Source organism: Carex rostrata, chromosome 18 (genome assembly GCF_964058835.1).
Source record: "Carex rostrata chromosome 18, lpCarRost1.2, whole genome shotgun sequence".
Taxonomy (NCBI): Eukaryota; Viridiplantae; Streptophyta; class Magnoliopsida; order Poales; family Cyperaceae; genus Carex; species Carex rostrata.
The window spans coordinates 8,415,662-8,439,503 of record NC_135935.1 but is presented as its reverse complement, the minus strand read 5'-3'; the positions used below and the strand labels follow the sequence as shown (position 1 = coordinate 8,439,503).

General features: G+C 32.7%; 3 protein-coding genes across 3 annotated transcripts; 1 reads left to right on the top strand and 2 right to left on the bottom strand.

Annotated features, from left to right (window-relative positions):
- Window positions 1-1,587: 1,587 nt before the first annotated feature.
- On the bottom strand, window positions 1,588-4,445 carry LOC144569517 (oleoyl-acyl carrier protein thioesterase 1, chloroplastic-like). Its single transcript, XM_078319899.1, has 7 exons — window positions 4,232-4,445; window positions 3,726-3,859; window positions 3,363-3,476; window positions 2,885-2,980; window positions 2,597-2,684; window positions 2,124-2,192; window positions 1,588-1,953 (listed from the first exon to the last, which is right to left on the bottom strand). Exons 1-7 carry the CDS (start codon window positions 4,370-4,372, stop codon window positions 1,717-1,719), a joined length of 879 nt encoding a protein of 292 aa, XP_078176025.1. The 5' UTR covers window positions 4,373-4,445; the 3' UTR covers window positions 1,588-1,716.
- A 6,044-nt stretch (window positions 4,446-10,489) lies between these two features.
- On the top strand, window positions 10,490-13,237 carry LOC144569825 (oleoyl-acyl carrier protein thioesterase 1, chloroplastic-like). The gene is made up of 7 exons (XM_078320300.1): window positions 10,490-10,837; window positions 11,009-11,145; window positions 11,453-11,566; window positions 11,887-11,982; window positions 12,332-12,419; window positions 12,644-12,712; window positions 12,887-13,237. The coding sequence occupies exons 1-7, from the start codon at window positions 10,490-10,492 to the stop codon at window positions 13,148-13,150; spliced, it is 1,116 nt and encodes a 371-aa protein (XP_078176426.1). The 3' UTR covers window positions 13,151-13,237.
- A 1,168-nt stretch (window positions 13,238-14,405) lies between these two features.
- LOC144569231 (helicase-like transcription factor CHR28) lies at window positions 14,406-22,469 on the bottom strand. The gene is made up of 12 exons (XM_078319476.1): window positions 22,290-22,469; window positions 22,087-22,161; window positions 21,256-21,875; window positions 20,677-20,852; window positions 20,498-20,569; window positions 20,337-20,411; window positions 19,106-20,030; window positions 18,289-18,419; window positions 17,768-17,989; window positions 16,846-17,319; window positions 15,338-15,547; window positions 14,406-14,869 (listed from the first exon to the last, which is right to left on the bottom strand). The coding sequence occupies exons 3-12, from the start codon at window positions 21,749-21,751 to the stop codon at window positions 14,765-14,767; spliced, it is 2,886 nt and encodes a 961-aa protein (XP_078175602.1). The 5' UTR covers window positions 21,752-21,875; window positions 22,087-22,161; window positions 22,290-22,469; the 3' UTR covers window positions 14,406-14,764.
- Between the last annotated feature and the right edge of the window lie 1,373 nt (window positions 22,470-23,842).

Below are 23,842 nucleotides of genomic sequence, written 5' to 3'. Positions count from 1 at the left end.
TATTTTTTATCGTTTTCATCTGCTAATTTTACATTATTAACATTTTATAGTTTGTATGTTTTGTTTTTATAGTTTAAGTTGACAATTATATAGTATTGAAATTTTGTATTTTTTACATTTTGTTTTATCGTTTTCATCTGCTTATTTTACATTATTGAAATTTTATAGTTTTTACGTTTTGTTTTCATAGTTTAAGTTCACAATTTTACAGTATTGAAAATTTATATTTTTTAAATTGTATTTAATCGTTTTCATTTGCTAATTTTACAATGTTGTAGATTTATATTTTTTACTTTTTGTTTTCACAGTTTTAGTTTACTATTTTACAGTATTGAAAATTCATATTTTTTAAAATTTTGTTTAATTGTTTCCATGTCCTAATTTACAATTTAGTAAATTTATAGTTTTTACCTTTTGTTTTCACAGTTCAACTTGATAATTTTACAGTATTGAAAATTAATATTTTTTAACATTTTATTTTATCGTTTTCATATGTGAATTTTGCATGTCTGCAATTTTATAGTTTGTATATTTTATTTCTATAGTTGAAGTGGTCTATTTTACAGTATTCATTATTTTGATGATTTATTTGTGTATTCATTAAATAGAGAAAAAAAGAATAAAAAAAATTATTTGAAAATTTTAATTTTGCCTTTTTATCATATTTTTTTGTCAAAATAACTACTTATAACTACTAATAACTAACACTAATTGCCAATAACTTTCTATAACTGCAATTTTCAAAAGTACAGTTTGAAAGTACATTTTTTTGTCATGTTATGCAAGTTGCAATCTATTTCTAACTATCATGGGACCACTTTGCTGGATGTTTTGTGATTAACTGATATATTTTATGTGATATATTGTATAATTATACAGCATGTAGAAGTAGTTTTACAGTATTCGCTCATGTTAAATCTGTAGACAAATAGTGGACAAAGGTCTTAGAACAATTAGATGCTTCCATGATTTTTCCTAGCTTATAAAATTTCAAATTGATAAGGTTAAGAGTTATAGAGGATTTTTAGGCGCAGACAAATATTGTCAATTTTTTGTAGAAAGTATAAGATTTTTAGACGCCACCGCATCTTATGTTGGTTTAATTGTTCCTCTTTCTAGTTAGGACAAAAAATGCACATTTTTAGAAAAGGAGCAAACTAGATATTTTATTTTCTTTTAAAAAAATATTAATGAATTAATTATAAAAATTAAGATTAAAATAACAAATCAAAAGATAAGAAGACCTTGAATTTTTATTAGAAAAAACACAGCAATTAATTCAATAAAATCTGCATTTTTAAGATTTCAACTGCAAATAAATGACCAAACTCTACTGAATAAGGTTTTTCTCTGCTAAAATTGTCAAATTCAATAAAGTCTGCAATTGAGGATTTGAGATCTGGTCTAAGCAAAGAAATTAGATCCGAATTGTACAAATTGATGTGCAACACATTTTAGATTAAAAGGTATTGAGCGCAATGTCTTTTACGATTTTTTGAATTGTATGTATATCTATCAGACTGTCACTAGAAGGAGTTTGCTGTGAAGAAAACATAAAAATAATAAATTTATACAAGTTATTGCCAACATGAGGATACTAAATTTATACAATTAATGTAATTACATGTTGTAATTACCATCATGTAGTTTCTTACTTTCCTTAAAAGAAAAAAAGGAAATTAAAAATATTAAAAGCTTTTTATGCAGTTCCAACTTTTAATATTCAATCTTTCTCCAGACACTGCGAGCACGGTTTATTTCATGATGGGTGCCAGAAAACTTAAGTAAATGAATGAACTGGCGGTGATCTTCTGAGTTTGTGTCTGAATCTGATTTCATCTCGATTTCGATACTGGCAAGGGAGTCAACGGAGTCGCTATACTTGCATTCCTGCCGAAATTCTATTGTAATAGCTTGTAACTCGTGCGTTTTCACTATATCTTGCGGGATGCTCTGTAAGTATCATTTTGTTAAATTATACACGAAATACAATAGTAATAGTGTGAATTAAGGACAAGATTGTCAATTTAATTCAGGCTAAGTCTGGATAAAGAAAATTAAGTAATAGCCTGCTTGATAAAAAAAAAAAACATTTGTTAATAAAAAAATGATTTCATTTTTACCTGAAGAAGCCAACTGTAGTATGTTATATTGTTGACATGTTTGTTCATATCCATATCTGCTCTTCTTGGCTGTAACATTATCATTTAATTTTAGAAGTGATTAGATTCTTATAGATATAAACACACATGGTACTAGTAACTAAGTCATGCTCATTTTAGGATAATACTGATTTGCATTCACCACAATGCAATATAGGCAGTAATTAAGCTTTAAAATTTCTTTTCTTGTTTTTTTATTTCTTTTATTTTTTGGTTTCTTTTTCAAAACAAAAACTTACAACTATTGGTTGTTGATTATTTGATCATTTCCACATGTATAAGTTATCATGCAGGTTAGGAAAGGAATGCATGAAGAGTATGTTTCACTAATGAAGCAATTAACCAGTGAAAAATTTATGCTTATGTAAAGTTGAAGGTGGGTAATACAGAAAATGAAAATTTCACAAAAGTGAAGGATTTAAGTGTAAAAGTACCACAAGGCCAAATTGAGAGTAGTCTGCTGGTTCTTTGAGCTGAGGTATTTTCTTCAAACTTGCATTATTCTCCTCTGGAAATGCTGATCTGTAAAAGGAAAAATTTATTTCGATTGACACTCATTCAGGAAAGTGAAAAATTACCTGAAGAAATTGTTTAATTTGTCATAAATCCAAATATACAAGTTCATGGTGCCAATTTATGTAACACAACTACACAAGATAGCACCTGCCTCAGAATTTTTTTTCAAAGAATTGCTCGAGCATAAATTAAGATAGTTGCCATACCTAGGAGATTTTACGCACAAAGCAAGGAACTCGTCTCTCACCTCCCCGCTTATTTTATGAAGCTTCCGCGTGTCTTGGTTCATCATCAACCATTTGCTGCAACCCAAAATAAACAAAAACAAAACAAATAGACACACAAATAAGCAAGACAATCATAGAACCGCTTTAGGAGGAAGTATTAATTTTAATTCTCTTGTTCTAATTTATGCATAATAAAGAAGGCTACAATGTATTTCTTTTATTAATAAGTCATCCAAAAGGCATATCCTGCATTCCCTAACCAACTAATCATATTCTGTTACAATCAGTACTGACCAAAATTGCAGACAGAAAATAATATTCTGTACCAGATAGAGAGGTACAGAAATGCAGGGGCAGGGGCAGGTAAGTGATCAGCATTTCCTTTCTTATTATACAGAGCCAATTTCCTTATTATTTGCAAGGTGTAAAGATAAAGATGAAAAATGACAAAAGTAACCTTGTTGCGCGACCAATCACTTCACCGGTAGATAAATTTCTTATCATATAATCAAACCTTGAGGCAATTCTCCCATCTGGTTCCCACCAATGTTCTAGTTCTACCACATCACCCCTAATGAAAATTTTAAATAATAGTATATATATTATTAACTATGAAATTATAATAATTAAATAAGCAGTGTTCCATTTAATGTGCAACCCTCTTATTAAGAAACCTTAACATATGATATTAGCCATGCTGAAGAGGAATTTTTTCATTGCCTTTTTATTTCTTTTGATGGCTGATGACTTAATATTTAATAATGTAACCTAGCTTACAGAATTGTTAGCATAAAGGAATAAAGGATAGTAATTAGTATACCAGGCAGGATACTTATACATCTCGATATGTACACGGGAAGTGATCCAAATGAGGCGGTGCTTCTTCATAGTTGGCGGAGTTGGAAATCCATCTGTTGACCACCCCGATCTTTGAGCACGGCTGCAACTCGTTTCCTGTTCAGTCATTACACAGAAACAATTTAAGAGAACATGTCAAAACAAATAAAATACATAACAGATGCAAAAGTTCCTCATAATGGAATATATGTACAATTTGAAAAATCCGTTGGTGATTTAAGGTTACATCAGAGATTTACTGATATATTCCATATATATGTACTATTCTGGAACAATACCATGCTTTATTATTCTGAGAATGAGTTGCAGGCTAAAGCCACCTCAAATCACCCTCGATGCTGGTACTGAGTTCCGAATCTACCACCTTTTACAAAGAGGACTCTTTATTTGAAACATGCATGACAGGTAAGTTTTTCTCATTGAACAAAGCATTACTTCTTCTAATTAATGCAAGCATAATAAATTTACCTGTAACAAGCTAGCAATGGTCTCTATAGTGGCAGTGTTGTTGACACCAACTTGACACCCCCTCACAACAAAGGACTCTTTATATACCAATTCACCCCCTTCCTCGTAGCCTCCGAACCTCAACTTCTCACCAAGCGTCATTTCACGTCTAACCGCACTCTCTGTTCCTGCTACATTCACCTTCTCTAAGCTAGGAACAGGGTACGTCGTTGAGGGTCCCGCATGTGAAGAGCATCTAACAGTACTCCTCAATGCTCCACTCAACCTGTGACGATCTCCGTACTGTACTGATGCTGCTGTACTGAGAGATGTAGTTGCCATTGTAAGGCTGAACATTTTAACCCACTTTTGTTTTTCTTTTTCCTTGTTCTCTTTTTAATTTTCCTTTTTTTTTGTATGATAGCTTTGGTGTTGCACTGGCTGAGTTTTTCTTGATGCATATATACTATAGATGCATGTATTGTTTTTCTCTGGTTTCAGGAAAAAAAAATTACAAAGACTGTCTAGAAATACTGGTTCAGCCCATAGTCAAACTGGGATTCTAGAAACAATGGAATTCCTCACAAATTAAGCATGCATGGTAAATAAAAGCTCTGTGAAGTGTCTAACTAGAGTGCATGCTATTAATATTATCTTTATTTTCATTTTTGGATGTACTTTCCGTTTGCGTCTTGAGTTATTGTTATTCCAGATATCCAATAGGATAATATTTTAGATTTGGAGTTCATAGAAAAGTTTGCTATCTGTTATGTACCAATCAAAGACAAAATAAAACTATCTTATTGGTATAAAATTGTTTCTCTAGAAGTGGTGTATGGTACAAGCATTTTCGCACTTAAAATCGTGTAAACGAGTTCTTCTAGAATTTCGATTTTAGCATAGATTTCTCTAAAAAATTATAGATGTATTATTATTCATTACTTAAATAGGGCATGTATCAAATACGGCTGAATTTAAAAATTATTTAGATTTATATTTAGTAATTAGTTCTAGCCGCTGAGTTTGATAGATATATGAACAATTAAGCTTTAAATTTGATAGGTCATAATATATCATACATGGAGAACACAACAACAATTAAATTTAAATAATTTTTTTAAGTATGTGAAGTAAATGTACTATATAAAAGATTAATATACTTTACGAATGTCTTTTAAAATTTAAAAAGAACGAACATTTAGATTTTTATCTGTGTAATTAAAAATTTACAAATTATAATATTTAGTGAAAACAATTTTAGACTCCAAGCTTGTGAATTCAGCAATTGTAAAATATTTTGGGATGGACTAAGATGCTTTATAAAAACATGGGCTCTTCTGTGTTTTATGTACTTTTGTACTGGTTTTAAAATTTAAATAGCTGATCCGAATTGCTCAACATGATTTTCATATTAAAATGTGTTAGGAAATTTATTTTTTTTAATAATCTATCTAAATTGGACATTCCCACTTAACAATTAACTCCTTAAATTTAAGTATACTTAAAATATACAAATTCAAGCAACATCAGTTAATTAGGAATTAACTATTTAAACATATATTTCTAGATTGCTACTTAATTAAATCAGCGGTCATAATTTCCTTCAATGGGAGTATTAAATTAACATGCCAATTTTTTTTCTTACATTTCACTTCCCCAAAAAAAAAAAATTTAAATCAGTTATCTTTACTTTATATTATTTCTATTAAAAAAAATATTTTATTATCTACAAATAATTATGAAATTATGTTTCATCTTATGCTTATTCCCAATTCCGCCGATTTTTTTATTTATATCAAAAAAATATATATATAAATTTAAAAAACTAACCAAACCTCTCGTCAATTTCGAAAAATACCCAAACCGGAAAAAAAATTTCCAGTTTCAACACCAATTTCCGGTAAATGGATATTAAAACCGGCATAACTTTTTCCGGTTTTAGGATTTTTTTTTTTCGGATTCTTTTTTTTTTCATTTTTCAGTTTTTATAATTTATTTATTTTTTGTATTGAAGTATTACAAATATTTAATATATTTTTTTAAAAATAGATGGAATACTATATAATTTGATTTATTCGAAAGACTGCTACAAATAATCCGGATCAACATTTTTTATGCCAGATTTTTTACGGCCTTAAGAAAAATTAATAAAATATAATATATGTATATGTAATATAATGTAATATAATATATTATAATATAATATAATATATGTATATGTATATATAATATAATATATGTGTATATATATATGTATATATAATATAATATATCATACCCGTGCGTTCCAACGGGGACATATTATAAGAAACAAATATATCAATGAAAATAATAATTATTTAAAAATTAAAACACATGTTAATAGAAAATTTATATGATTATGTATTTTTAATTAACTTTAATCATGATCTCTGATAACAATTTGATGATGTGATGATTTTTTTATTTTTAAGTACCAGTGATATCAAATAATAACTCGATTCGAATCTAATATCAAATATCATACAACAATTCAATATCAACATATAATATGATATCAAAAAACATAAATAAAAAGTGTTATCATGTGTATGTATAGGATACACACACACACACACATATTATAAGAAAAATATATATTTACACACACGTTCCAATTTATATTCTTCTTTGTTTCCAATTTATAACACACACACACACACACACACATTGATATATTCTATATCCGAAATATATTCTAAATTGCACACACCAATATGTATAGAAACAAAGAAAGAGAAATAAGGAACTAAAAAAAATGATTTAATTGTGATCCGTATAGAAACGAAGAAGGAAACAATAAATAAGAAAATGGAAGGTGGAGTTTTCTTAATTGAAGAGGAGAAATATGAAAAAAGAAAAATAAGGAAACAGATAAATATATCGCTAAATTTCAGAATTTATTCAATTTTAATTGTAACATATCATGTGGCAGCATATGTGGTGAGTATATTTTTAACTAAATTTAGACTTCTATACATAAAACAGATGCATTTAATCAAAAGAAGACAAAATATGTAATTAGAGAGCTGAGATCAAATTCAAAGTTTCATCTCTTAATCGTAGCCCTTGGCGGATCGGACACCCAACATCCTTAATAATAGAATAGAGATATATGTTAAAATGTGCTTGAATATTAAGTATTTAACAAAATCGCTATATTCAGACCATTGAATTTTTGTACCCATCTTAATAAATAGTAAAAAAATTTAGAAAAATGTAAAATTTGATCTGCAAGCACATTTTAAAATATCCATCATGTTGAACGGTTTGGATCGACTGTTTGGACTTTGAAAACTTTGAAAATACCGATCGTTGAATGCCTACCGTTGAACAAAAACTTAAACTGAATTTTTGAGACACTAAACGAGGGTTCACTAAACGAGGGTTCCAATGCCTCATTTTTTTATACCTCATCATACCTCATATTTTATATCTTCATTTTCTTCATATTCAAAGTCTAAATTGTCGATCCGAACCCTTCAACATGATATCCATACTAAAATATGGTTAGGGATGAAATTTTATAATTTTTGAAATTTTTTTACTATTTTTTAAGATGGGTAGAAAATCACTGTTTTTTGAACGGTTCAAAAACAGTGATTTTGTACCTATCTTAAAAAATAGTAAAAAAATTCCAAAAAATATAAAATTTCATATCCATTCATATTTTAGTATAAATATTTTGTTGAACGGTTCGGATCAACAATTTGGACTTTGAAAACGAAAATATAAAATATGAGGTATGATGAGGTATGAAAAAAATGAGGCATCAGAATTTAAAAAAAAACGTCGTTTAGTGCCTCAAAAATTCAGTTTAAGTTTTCATTCAACGGTAGGCATTCAACGATCGGTATTTTCAAATTATTTTCAAATCCGGAAAGAAAAATGTTGATCCGGATTTTTTGTAGTCGTCTTTCGAATAAATCAAATTATATAGTATTCCATCTATTTTAAAAAAAATATATTAAATATTTGTAATACTTCAATACAAAAAATAAATAAATTATAAAAACTGAAAAATGAAAAAAAAAATCCGAAAAAAAAATTCCTAAAAAAAAACCAGAAAAAATTATTCCGGTTTTAATATTCATTTACCGGAAAAAAAAATTCCGGTTTGGATAGTTTTCAAAATTGACGAGAGGTTTGGTTAGTTTTTTAAATTTATATTTTTTTTTATATAAATAAAAAAATCGGCAATTCCGTGTAAGTTAAGTCACCTTTAATTGGACATGGCCGTTTCAGTGTGCATAAGTTGGGTACATATAGGAATATATGATAGTGCATCATGTGAAATGTGCAATTTAAAATACAATTAAAATTAGGAAGTCCGATTATTAAATTATCGATAAGCAAAGAGCATTTGAATTTGAGGAAAACCACTTTGAATAGAAAATAAAATATATATTGGAGCTTCTAACATCCAGATATAAATTAATTAAACAATTAGATAGTTATATTATTACTCATTTTATTAAAGCTAAGTTGAGCAATATACATTCAATAATTACTATTCTACATAAAATGACAGTATAATAGTGTGATAAATAATAACTTATATTATGATTTTTGGATGCAATATTTGGATGAGAAGTATAAAAAAAAAAATAGACAAAATAAAATAATTCGAGGATAACTGATTCGATTTGGAATGATCATCTTATTTTTCTTGTCCTTTCTATTTCTTATTTATTTTTATTTTTTTTGTCGTCGACTTCTTTGTTTATTTCCAATAAACTAGAGTCGGTGGGGGCTATAGCCTATTAGAACTTAATAGACTTTCATAAAATAACAAATATCAAAGAAAGGATTATATATATATGTATTTATGTTGACTTTAAGATCTTTGTTCTGAGTTTGTATGTCTCATCACAGGTGATTTAAGTCAAGAACAATATTTCAATTTGATTTTATTAACAGAAATATTTTAATTGTCATTGTTTCATATTTAGATTGTTTTCAAAAATGAAGTATATAAAAGAAAAAAAAATAAGAGGGGAGATATCTCCTCTATATTCCGATTTGAGGTGAGACTTAATAAAAAAATCGCAAAAAATATACAGCAATTTTACCTTCTCTTTCTTTTTTTTTAATATTCACTCTCTTTCTAGTTTTATTGTTCTGAAACTGATAACTAACTGTGGAAAATTTTTTGCCCCCCTTTAGATGTTTGATTTGTAATTTGGGTTAAATTTAGTGTTAAAATCAAAATAAATTTCTTAAATTATGATTGATATTAGAATTATAAGTTAAAGAATTAGAAATTACAAGTCGTATTAGAAAATATAAGTCAAAGCATTGTTTTATTATCGAGTACCCAATTAGTTAATGGATTTAAATCCGATTAGTTATTCAAACCCAATTCGATCTTTTTTTGCCCCCCGACGAAAATTCTGAATCCGCCCCTGCATCCTCTGCTCTCCTTCCTTCCCCTGACTAATTTCTTATAGAGCATTGTTCAAACTTTAAAATACAAAAGTGCTAGAAACATAATGGTCAAAATAATATACTTTGTAAAGCAGACTGCAGACATGTTTTTAATTTTAAGTCACATGTTGTGAATAATTTAGTGTATTAATATAACATCAAAGCGATATACTCAGATAACATTATTTTATTCATTCAAATATGGGATATTATAGAAATTGCACAAAAATTAATAAATACTCACCACAATTTGTATTGACATTTGCGGTTGACATGTCTGTTTATAGCGTGATGCTAATTTTCATAAAATAAAATAAAAAATAAAAAAACATTCCTCACTTATGTAAAGTCTATAATTCTATATATGTTACTTTTGTTAAATGAAAAAATTTACAATTTTAACAAAAAAAATATATATTGTGTGTTAGTAGAATTAAATACAGGTGATTTCAGGCTATGAATTATTTGGGTACTAGAATCATTTCTCGTGTATTAACATACAGACAAGTGATGTGGAATTGTGGATAACGCTTTAATTTTATAACGGTTTTTTATAACCGTTAAGTAACTTTGTCTTTGACCTCATGAGCAGAGGACAGTCGTATTAATTTGAAACGAGAAAAAAAATAAGTCAAAGGAAGAAGCAAATAAAAAGTAGACTATCTATATAAAAATAAAGAATTGTGACATGAACTATTTTACATGATAGCGAAACTGTTGTGAGAAATTAACACCATTTGCATTTCATAGTACCTCTTAAATCTCCTATATATACATGTCCAGAAATCAACACATTCATCCACCAAAAAGAAAAAACCTAGTACAAAAACCAGAATGTTCAGCATCAACACTGCAGCTCCAACCGGTCTCACCGCATCAATGCAATGCCGACCTCACAACATGATTCGAGCACCACACGCCTCTGTAAGGGTCATTTGTGGCTCACTGAACGGGTCAGCGGCCACTTACCCTGCTCCTGGCCTGGAGGTTGAGAAGGAGAAATTAGAGAAGGCACAGGTGACAGAGAGAAGTCCCGTATCAATACTGACGCTTGCTGATAGAATGAGATTTGGGGGTTTGATCAAGGATAAATTAGCATACAAGGAATGCTTTGTTGTGAGGAGCTATGAAGTAGGTTCAAACAAATCTGCTACCATGGAGACCATTCTTAACTTGATTCAGGTAAGTTTGGTTTCGAATTTTTAATCTGATATAGCAAGTGTTAATATTTTCTTAAAAAAAAATTGTTGGTCTGAAACAAAAATATGGGAAGGAAGGGATTCCTAGTATATTACTCTAATTCAAAGCTAGATTCTCTCTGTATAAATAATACTGGTGTAAAATGAGTTGCAGGAAACAAGTTGCAATCATGCGCATAGCTGGGGATGGTCGAAGGAGGGTGAATTTCCCACTCTACCTTCTATGAACAAGTACCAACTCATTTGGGTCAATTACCAAATGCATGTCGAGATGAACGAGTACCCTGGCAGGTATGACTTAGTCCTGTAAAAGCAATTTAATCACAAGTTTTCTTTATAAGGATTTTATCATCGATCATTTTATGAATAATTAGATAGAAAGTCAATAAAAATTCTACAGCGATTCTGATGGTGCTAGAACATAATATGTACTTTATTGGTATCGATACATAAAAACATCGGTCAACTTTAGGATTTTGTAGATCTTACATTCAGATTTTGGCTCTTCATCTTTTCTCATGATTGATAAGACCAACTCTTCTCTTGTTTTAGTTGGTTATTGTTATCTGATTAAAGCTGCGGGTACTCATTTTAATAGGGGCAATGTGGTGGAAATGGAACATTGGTGTGAACCTGAAGGAAGAACAGCTGCAAGGTTTGATTATATCATCAAGAACTTGTCTACCGGTGAAGTAATTGGCCGAGCTACAAGGTCATTGTTTGATTGTTCTTATTCATCTTCTTTTATACCAGATTATATATATTATAGTGTTTAAATGAGAAATCTAGAAGTGCATGGCCCAAAACTGAAAAGGTACTGATACTGGAATGGAGGATCATCAATTGTAATTGGAATAAAATTTACATTCCAAAGTTAATGTAGTGACGCAATACCAGACCACCTTTACGATTCATAGTCCGTGAAATGCTAAAAATGAATCAAAATTCAACAGAAAGTAGTTGGTATTGACGCAACATCTTATTGTTCATGTAATCATTTTTATTCAATTTAGTTTAATATTTTGTCTGTAGCAAGTGGCTAATGTTAAACAAAGTCACGCGCAAGCCTCAGATAATAAAAAACCAGGTGAGAGATGAGTTCTTGGCCTTCTGCTCCAAGTCTTCTAGGTATGTCAATTACTTATCTTCTGCTTGTATTTTGGACAATTTTATCCTCTAACAACAGCACATATTCTGATGGTGTAAATATAGATGAGAGCAAAAAAAATTTGACAATTTTGTCCTCTAACATAAGTACATATTTTGATGGTGTAAATAAAGATGAGAGCAAAATTGAGATGTACATAGACTAAAACTGTACTTGTTCAAAACCCAATTCTATGCTCTCTTTTTTGTTACATTAAGCACCTCAGATTTCTTCCTGAGAAGGCAATTTGATCATTTTGAGAAGGAAAAAAAAAAAAAGTTTTTTTATTTTTTTTTTATTTGACAAAATGAAAACATTCACCTTGGGTAGATTGGCATTTGCAAAAGAGAATAATAGAGGATTGGAGAAAATACCTCGGCTTGATGAACCTGCTGAGTATTCACGACTAAGCCTACTGGTAAATTATTTCTCTTTGTTTTTCATTTCTTTTACTTTTTGCAAAATTATATTAGCCTGTCAGTTCACCCGAATTTGTCGACTCCGTGGTCTTCAACTTGAACCAAAGTTGTGAGGTGGAAATTAATAAACCTTAAGGAACAATGAAGAGAAAAAAAAACTTAAAAGTTAAAACCTTACTGAATATTTGAGACATGTCTTTTTAATAAGCAATTGCTGATGCAGCCTAGAAGGTCAGATTTGAATATGAACAGCCATGTCAATAGCATAACATACTTCAGTTTGCTTCTTGAGGTTTGTGCACTCTTTATTCTTTGTTTTATCAGTTACTTTTGAAAAAAAAAATATATCTCTGTAAGAACACCAGAAACTTGCAAATTATATAAATTAATTGGATAGAATTTTACTTTTGTGATGTCATTTTCCTTCTAATTTTGATGATGTTAACTAACATGATAACATCGACAGAGCATGCCACAAGACATCATTGACAATTATCAACTACACAGTATTACCATTGATTACCGTCACGATTGCCAATTTGATGACTCACTAGACTCTTATACGAGCACCGAGATTGAGAAAGAAGACTTAAATGGGTTCTCCAATGATTTGTGCTTATTGAATTCTAATCCAAATCACGGGAGGTACCGTCAGTTCCTTCATTCCCTCGAGTTGTCAGCTACAAGGCAAGAAACAAACCGTGGTCGTACTATTTGGAGAAAGCATTAGAGAAAAGGATGTTAAATAGGTAGATAAAAGATTCAAATGAGAAATTCTGTGAAGAAAATGAGTGTATTGTAATTCAATGAAGATGATAAAGCTTTCACAATAATTATTTCATATATATCTTCTGAAATTTGCATAATCACGTGTTTTCGAACTAAGAGTATTGCCTTTCGAATTAGTGTAAACGCCATTATAATGGTTCTATACTTAAATAAAAAAAAAACAACTGATATCTTAACAATTTCAACAATATATTTTCAAATATAGTTAGAAAATAAGAAAATCTTTATTGACATATTTTTTTTACCTTATGAATTGCTTGTGTACCATTTCATTCAATCTAAGTGTTACGTCTATTGACAACAATTTATCTTGACAATTAGATGATAGATTGAAAACAATAATCAATGATGTTTTCAGTATTTGCACAATATAATTTATCTTGACAAGTAGATGATAAATTGAAAAAATATGAACCGTTGAAAATTACATTATTACATTATCACATTTTAAAATAATAAAAATTATGATTTGACAATTATCAAATTTATAAACACATTTTAAAATAATAAAAATTATGATTTGACAATTATCAAATTTATAAATTAATCCGTTGCCAATAGGGGTCCCGAATGCACGATTAATCAGTCCATGAATAGAAACTCGAAGCATTTGAACTTAATCTTTGCCAAAAATATTTTACAATTTATACGCCCAATTCAAAAATGGAAATATTTTGTCAAAAATATATTTAAATGCGACATATGCACTATAACATTAAGTCTTACCGATCACCGTAGAAACCATTGACACAGTTTAAAACAGCGTTGAGGCATCTATAAATCACAGAAAACCAAGAACTCAAACAACATTAAGGCATGCTTGATTATGAGTTAAAGTTATGGCACAAGTTACTTATTTCAAGTTATGACGGTATAACATATTCTTGTTTAATTGTGGATTAAAGTTAAGTTATAGTTTAAATCTAAATAAACGGGTTCATTTAGGAAGAGAGATTGTGGCATAAGTTATGCAGCCTAAATAGATGAGTTAATTAATAACGGCATAAGTGATTTCTTATGCTATACTATTCCATCACCTTTATTTATATTTGACAATAAATACTTATTCCATAACTGAAGCCACAATCAAACATGACCTAAAAGATTAATCTCAAGCCAAGCTTCCCCGCTCATGTTGGGGTTGTTTACCAATTACCACCTAGGATTAAAAAAATATATATATATCACATCCACAATTTAAAAGCACCAGCTTCGATTTTTCATTTGCATTCTTAAAGAGGCTAGAACTAGGTGTCCAGATTTTTCTACAGGTGGCGAGAAACTTAGAACTACTTGGATAGAGCTCATCAGAGAGCACACTTGTACAATTTTCTCATATAGAGAGGACTAACTAATTGGCTATACAACACACTCCCATATCCCAATTCCACCAAGAGATTGTAATTACATGCATACCCCTAATCCTAACAGGCTTTGCTCTACAAAAGCCAAATAACTTAGATATTGAAGAGATCGTTTGCAAAATGACTCAAGGTGGGATAAACAAAACAGGGGCAAAAGGGTCAAAAGGTTGTTGCTATCTAAGTTGGTCCAACTACACCATAAAAAGGTATCTCAAGTCCTCCATTGTCAGCCGAGTCGCACGCCCACTACCTTTATCTTCACCAAAAGCTGAAGAAACCATTTTTCTCTTTTCCTCCTACAAAACATGTAATTGTGAATTAAATGAGAAGACTTTTCAATGCAGACTCATTGTTTCCTCTAAAATCAAATATGTACCATCCAGCCCCTTCTTATTGTGTTTTTAATGCTAATGCTATCTTCAGTAAAAGCAATTAATAATAGGAACTAGGATGCTCAGTGCTAGTAATTTGGAGCTGATATGGACTGAGAAATTATACATGACATACTTCTATAGAACAAACAGAAGAAATCTATACATAAATTAGTAAACTTATTTATCCAAGTACTTGAAAATTTGAAGACAAGTGACTACTAATGTCAAAACCAACAATCCTATCAGAAAGCATTTTCTTCTCTTTCTTCAGGAAATCCTGAGGCTGGTCAAGGTAGAGAAGCAAAACCTTCAGGATTTATTTAAAACCCATGTAGAGCTGTTGTATGATTCACCTAATCCTGAGATTAACAGGATAGGATCTGCATTTACCTGAAGAGCTAGAATGCGATCTTCTACAGTGTCCTGAACAGTGAGTCGAGATACATTAACGGGCCGGGTCTGACCAATACGGTGAGCTCGGTCAATAGCCTGGTCTTCAGCATATGGATTCCACCACAGATCAAGGAGAATTACATGGCATGCTGCAACCATGTTTAACCCAAGATTCCCTGCCTTCAATGACATCAGCATTACTCTTACCTGAAATGTTTATAATGATTATTACCACAAATACGAGAATACTATTGTGCCTTCAATGACATCAGCATTACTCTCACCTGAAATTATTATAGTGATTATACCACAAGTAACAGAATACCATTGCGACAAAAACTATATCTTATCCAGTCAAAATTGTTTTAGAACAGTCTCATACATTGCAGTAGATGTTTATACATAAACAGGTATCTTGTAGTCAAGATACATCAAGGGCTTGATGCTAGTTCTGCTACATAGAGCTAGGGGTGCAAATCAGAGCAGATATTATCCGTCTGGATCCATATCCAAATCCGTATCCGAAAATTAGATACGGATATCCAATATCCAAATATCCATGTGGATACCGATATTTAAGTTTTAATTATCCATATCCGAATAGTAAATATATACCATATAGTTTAATATATATTATGAAAAGATTTACGTTATTCACCGTTATAATTAGACGAATATTATGAACTTTGGTATTTTTTTAATAAATAATATAGTAGTATTCAAAACAAGTTATCTGATCCGTATCTGTATCTGTCTAATATCCGATCTGTATCCGTATCCGAATAATAAAAGCAAATACGTATATAGTTTTACCACTATCCGATCTGTTTGCACCTCTACATAGAAGCTGACAACATGCGACCAAGACACAAAAACAAAAACAAAAAAAACAAAATAAAAGAACCTTATAACCCCACGCTAAACCAGCCCAACCCAAATTCAAGAAAGAAACTAATGGACCTAGCCTTCGACGAACCCACAAGCAGGTATCACTTCATCCTGACCAGACCAAAAACTAAATCCAGCTCTTGTAACAAAAACCAGAAAATCTAGAGCATGACCCAAAAAATTAGCATGATCTCACAATGTAAAACTGAACCCGAAGCAAAGTTCATTGGAACAAAGGCATCTTGATTATAAATGACTGAATGGACCTGAGACCAGAGTCCAACCTGAATTAAGGTTCCAAGACATAAATTTGACCCAAATAAAAAACTAACATATCTAAGGAAGACACAAATTGGACAAATAACAGAATATACATCAACCTAAAAGAACCCAAACCAGAAAATGGCCCGACCTAAAGAAGCTAGACCAAATTTTTCCCAAACAAGAATAAACTTGAAGCAAGTCAGAACCACCAGGATTGGTGTTGAAGTCCTTGTCATACAACATATCAGAACTTGATATGGTCTAAACTCTAAAACATACCTGTAACAGAACAATTCTGTACAGTCATTATCAGAATAAAATGAAACACAGAAAAAATAGGTGAAAAAAAAAACCTCAGGATCGGCGTTGAAGTCCTTGACAGCTCGGTCTCTAGCAACAAGCGTCATTGTACCATCAAGCCTCCTATACTGGATCATGTATTGGTTTAAACTCAGCTCCAGCAAGTTAAGCATACTAGTCCATTGCGAAAAGACAATTGCCTTAAAAGGCCCCGCATTGTCCGACTCCCCACAGATCTGTATTAAAATATCAACAGTAGTCTTTATCTTGGATGAGATATACCCACTCTTGCAGATAGAGGCTTGCTTCTCCTCAGAAAAGGGGTCAGCGCCGGTGGCACTGCCAGAGGGGCCTGCATTGTCAGAGACGCAGGCCTTAAGGGTTGATTCAGAGAAGATGGAGTTGGTGTTGAGAGAGTCTCTGCAGCCAGTCGCAGGGCAGGTCTCATCTGAAGAGAGACGCTCATGCACACACTGGTAACAGAACACGTGGCCGCACATACTCACTACCGCATCCTCTGGTGGGTCCTGAGGAAAATAGGTTTGTATTTAGTGTGGTCATAAGCTGGCATTTAATTTTCAGACACAGAATTTTGTTAGATTGAAATATCGGAAAACAAATTCGCATTGCCACACTACATTTCAAGTTATTGTGCACCTGAGCTCCTCAACTAACCCTTGGCTGTGCAACTGCAGCAAATGTTGTCTGAATCAACCTGAATTAGCTCAAACTTACCTTCAAGTAAGCACAAAACAAAGAAAAGAACTTCAAACAAAATAGAATGGTTCAGTCAACCATTACAATGCTTTATCCATTACGCAGTTGAGCCTCAAGACATCTGATGTCTAAATAAACCTTCTACTTGTGCAATGAACTAAACTTTTTTTTCTGAACTGAATACAAATTTAGCCTGATCATTAATTATCCAACACATTCACAAGAATTAAGAAAAACAGAAAAAGTTGGAATTCTTACACTGCAAATAACACAAATTGCAGAGGAACCCTCGAGGCGCTGGAGCAAATTTATAATAAGGTCCCGGGGGAGCTGCCTCGCAATGTCAAAAGAATCACGGCCTACTGTGTCAGACTTAAAACCCTGTGCCAGAAGTGGGTGGTCGCATGCTTGTCGAAGCCTCAGGAGTAACAGAAGGATGTTGGCATAGTTTTGCTTCAGCGTACCAGCCGCAGCATATGCCTAAGAAATTAAATTAAATAAAGAAAAGACTTTAATTGCACGACTACATAAAGCCGAAAATAGAATGCAAACACCAGTGAGATAAGACATCACCAAGATTCTTCTACACAGTTTCCATAGATATAATGAAACCACACTTTAATGTCAAAATACAGTGAGGTACAAGGTAAGTTTGGGTATGATAAATTAGGAAGAACATTTATTTTTATTTATTTTAGTTATGCATGACACTTATTTTGAAGGTATATGCTGAATGTTTCACATTTGGGTTTATAAAAAGAGTAGGGAGTAAATTTCACCTTGAACTGTTGACGAGACCGCTCCTCCAGCCTGACATAAAAAGCCCGCTCCTCAGGTGTGAACTCAACTTTGTTTAGACCAATTGATTTCGGTGGTAAATTAATGATCGGCTCTCCATTTATCATGGTGTCTATTTGTATCAAACAGAAAATATAAGAAGTCATGTTGAAGCATACATACAGTATTTGTAGCAAGACCTCTCTATTCCAAAACTTTAAGAACCAGCCCACTTAAAGTTTTGGAATAAAACTGAGAACTGGAAGAAATAGAACCAGCCGATATTGGTTTTTTATATTAAAAATAAAGCTCTAGAACTGGATGAAATAGAACCAGACAGAGTAAAGTGAGGAACCAGTTCAAACTTGAACAAAATATAATTCGTCTTACAAATGTCAATGGATCATACATAGTGTACTTTCACATAAATGTGATCACAACCCACGCAAATCCAAAACCAGCCAAAATCCAGAGAGAGCTGAACAAAACCAACCCTTACAGAATCTAGCTATAATCCATTCTAATATCAAAGGAACTAACTCCCAAGTCCGATCACCTTAATTAAGGTAATAATCACAAGCAAAACACCAAACCGTAAACCAATAGAAAAGAAAGGGATACACCTTATTAGCGAAGAATACCAAAATTAAAGGGCAACTAAACAAGATGGAAAATATTAGCAATATAACACGATGGAAAATATTATTCTTTGGCCGGGTTTTTTCTCTCCCCTTTTCACTCAATTTTCCTTTCTCTTTCTACTTCTGTTTATTTAGGGCTCTCACCTCACTCATAATGAAATGAAAAAGATTTGTATACCTTTTGTACGGCGAAGAAGCAAAGTTTTCAACACAGCCTGGAGCTTCTTATATCCATGGCTTGAGTCACGAGAAATTGGGTGCTTTATACCAGAGGCAAAGCTGCTGTAAACTGAATAGGGCTCGTACTTCAAGAACCGAAAGTAGCTATATAGATCATCAATGGAATTTTGTATAGGTGTGCCAGACAGGCACCAACGCCGCTTAGCCCGCAACCCGGAACAGGCACGGGCCGCTTGTGTCCTGTAATTTTTTATAGTCTGTGCCTCATCAAGAACCACTCTAAACCACCTAACCCTAGAAAGCGCACCCGCATCGGGAGAATCCAAATCATTATCCTTCACCTTCTTGCCCTTCTTTTTCTTGTTGGAAGCCTGTTGTTTTCGTTTTTTACTGTTTGGTGCAAATTCAGGGGATACACCATGTCTCTCCAGGTTCTTTTGCTCTGCATCCTCATCATTGTTGGCGTCTTTCGTGCTTTGTTTGGGTACCTCATTGGTCACAATGGTGTATGTTGTGACCACCACATCATACCTTGTGAGCTCTTCTGGGTCCCGGGTCCGGGCCCCACCATGGTATACAAGCACCGAGAGTCTACCAGCATCAGTGACCTTGTCAGCAAGTTCATTGGCCCACTGCTTGAGCACACTAGCTGGGCAAACAACTAGGGTGCCAGCTGTTGGGCGTGTGTTGCGGGGCCCACATTGTGAGGTGGATGCCTGACGAGGTGGTGGACAGTCAGGCTCAAGGGGGTCAACAGGAACACTGATATTGGATTTGGTGTCCAGTTCAGTAGAGTCGTCTTCATCAAGGTTCAGGGCTTCGGTGTTCGACTCAGATTTCTTCTGATTGGAGGAGGTATACCTGACTTGTTCTTCCATTTGCTTTTCTATAAGGGCGATCGTGGAAACTGTCTTCCCGAGGCCCTGGTATGGAATTCAAAACAGATAAGTCAGATTACAGTTTTAGTCATGACTTTTCTTCTTGCCTTGCACAGAAAATTGCTAGCAAAGTGAATGTTTCCTGGATATACGGACAGGCCAGTATCAGATAGCCCCACATATAACAACAGAAACACAATACTACAAAAGAAATCCAATTTCTCCTATTTGCCTCCTAAGCCCCAACTCCCACAAATAAAAAAAAAAGCCAGATTATTTCATACATTTGTTTTCCATTTTTTCTCCTCTGAAACACAGATATATGGTGCAAAATAAAAAATATTTATGAACCTGATCATCTGCGAGGATTCCTCCAGCACAATGCCTGCTCTGCTCCTTTTGAACCATCCAGGCTAGTGCTATTTTCTTAAGAACAAAAAACAAAATACAATTCATAATTCAACTGTTTAGAGTTAAAACATATAAGATGTGATGGGGGCAGGGTCCTGCACCTGGTGCTTGAGAAGAGGAACTGAGAGGATACCCTCTGCTAAATCATCTTCTAGTTTTGGTTGGCTCAGATTCTGACATAAAGTTTCAAAAGCAAGTTGAAATGAGACATAAATGGTGTTTCTGCAAATTCTCAGTTATTTGGGTTTCTTTTGAAATATTGGGTACAAGTTTGAGATACCTGCAAAGCTTCCTGGTATATGACACTCTCATCAAAATCAGCACCACGCCTGTCATCTAAGATGGGCCCACTTGGCAGATCCACACCATTAGCAACGGCCCTGAAAGCCATTGAAGGAGGGAGAACCCTAACCGAATTAGGGGTTGCAGTCCTGTTCCCTATTATCTGAACATCATCTGCACAATTTTAAAATCATTGCAACTTACTATTTATTCTTTACTGAATAAATTGGAAAAAGTTCAAGTACTTTTGTTAACTCCATGCGGATTGGTACTTTATCAGGAGATTAGAGGTATCGGTATATACCAGAACATAACCCCTTACCCCTTACCCCCTGCCCCCCCCCCCCCCCCCAAGCGGGACCCACTTCACATCATTGCCACCACTATTGGCCTTTAAGACGAGGTTTCAATCAAATTTCAATGGCATATCTGTACAAGAACCGGTGCATGCATACAAGTATGTAACCACCGATACCAGCTGCCCTGGAGCAGCATGCAGTTATAACAATCCCATACAAACCGTTTTATTGGTACCAAATTAGGCATCACAATATAGCATACCATTGAATAATTGTACCTTCATAATAGCTAGCTGTTGGCTTAGAATGACTACCAATGAATGGCCTCGGCAGTATCGGCCGAACAGAGTTTAGCCTCCCAACACCGTCAGCTATGCTCGTGCCAACTCCATTACTCGACCTCCCATTGCCAATCCCTATAGGACCCACATGCTTCCCCTTATTCATCAGAGAAGATGGGAGAGCCCTAGTACCAGGTCCGCCATGTGCATGGTCCAAGGGACTAGGGTTAGAAGGTGGCCTTCTGGTAGAAGAATAAGAAGGTGCAGATGAAGAAGCTGAAACACTACTTCCAGTGGGCCCCACTGCTGCTCTTCCATGGCCATTTGTAAAGCTTGAGGGGAGAATTCTGTACTTATCAACAGGTTGCTCCATATGAGTAACCTGACTGCCAGACCCCACCGCATCAAATTGAGGTTCTGTTTCTAAGAACCCAATTTGAATATCATCATCACTGTCCTCTGATGAGGAACCAATATCAATGAAGTTGTTCATCACACTACTTGAAAGCAATTGTGTGCAATTACAACTGGTTAACCATCTCAATGGCTGAAATCTGAGTTCGATTGTATGTTTGTTGATAGGGTCCGATTCATCAAATCACAAAACCTACACTTAGCTACACAACAAATGCCACAAGAAATAATGCATTAAAATCACAAAATGTAAGTGATTTAAAGGGTATTGAAACAAATTCAGCCATTTAAAGGGCTAACAAAAAAAATAAAAAATTCTAATTGCAATTCCAATTCCTAGAAATCAACGCAGTGTAGAATCCTAACTCAATAGCATTGCAGACTCCAACAGATTAAAGTTAAATAGAACCTTACCTTGATTATTCAGAATTCCATAAGCCAAAACCGTAAAAGCGATCTGGCCTATTTTCTTCTTCTGCGGTGTGCTCCCTAAACAATGAGAAACCCAAATTATCAAATTTCACACGAAAACTCAAAACTTAAATTTTACATCGAAACAATTACTAGCAAATACATAGAAGACTAAAATCCAACAAGTAGCGGCGACGATGACTTACAAAAAGTACGAAGCAATGTCCAGTCGGTCAAGGGTTTCGAAGTACAAGGTAATGCAAAGAGGTGAGAATTTCAATCGATTTTCTCTTGATTTGGGAGTTGGAACAAAAACCCTAACCGTAAATTGAGTTTGATTAGTGAACTAGAGAAAATTCAGAGCACGGGAACGAACGAGGCGACGGTGACCGAATGCGTTTTGCGTATCCTCTGCATTAACTCAAAAGGGAATCTTTTGTGTTAATAAATATCAACCGTCTGATTTTAAGCGGAGTCAATCCGATTCCTATCTATAACATAGGGGGTCTTTAATATTAGTGCCGATCTAGTTCGCACGAATCTTAAAAATATCGGATGGTCAAGATTCATTAACTCAAAAAATTTCCTTTTGAGTTAATGCAGAGGATACGCATTCCGGTGGTCAGTAGGTACTCCGTTGGAACCCCATCCTCTGTGATACTCAATTGCAGAACCGTGCAATTTACAAAATTAATCCGAATATATGAGATTTATTATCTAACAACTGACAATCGCAGATATTATATTTAATTATGCAAAAACGCAATAACAATGTGACCTTGTTTGTTGTTTTTAATCTTTTGTTCATTAAAAATAATATATAAAATACAAGTAACATTTTTTACCTGTGCAAAAAATTTTGTGCTAAAATAAATGAATACAACAAATATTATGTAATAAATATTATAGAATGCATTACAGTGAATTTGTTATGTCCATATTTTTAATCAATTGGGTGTGGTTGGCGTGCTATCGAGTGTATAGCGACATGGTGTGCTATTGTTTCGAAAATTTATTGTATAGATTTCAAACGACAAAATCACATCGTTGAAACCGATCTACTATTAAATGAGTTTGAAAATTTATAAATTTTGCATATAAATGCATCACTCGTGAACTAGATTAGTTTGCAAGAGTTTGAATTCATCATTTGAAACTTATTCGATAGATTTTCAAGGTGATAGTATGGCTTATACACCCGATAGCACACTAGTCAAACTCTTAATTTATATCTTATTAATTATCATAAGATCATCAAAATGACAAACACAATCTAACTTACCAACTCCAAAACTTAACAGATAGGTTCAAAACTGTTCAAACTGATTTATTTTTATGAGTGATGTGTTTACATACAAAATTTATATTCTTTTTCAAATTATTTTAGTATCAAGTTAAGCAATAAAAAATTAATGAAAAATTAATGCATTAAAATTACTTTAAAAAACTCTCATATTTGACTTGATACTACATAAATTAAAAAAATTAAAAAATTTATATGTATACACACCACTTACAAAGTAGATTGGTTTAAACGATTTAAATTTATCGTTTGAAACCATTTTGATAGGTTTTTGAAATTGGTGCTCTCTAAGCTAAAATAACATGGAGATCACAACAGTCAACTCACAAATATATGCATGAAAATTGCGAAAATAAAAAATTATTGTTACCCTATTTTATTTAAGTCCCATGCGATACTAAAAATTTGTCTTTGGTCTAGTAGCTAAAAATTTTTTAGTTAGCACTCTAATAAATC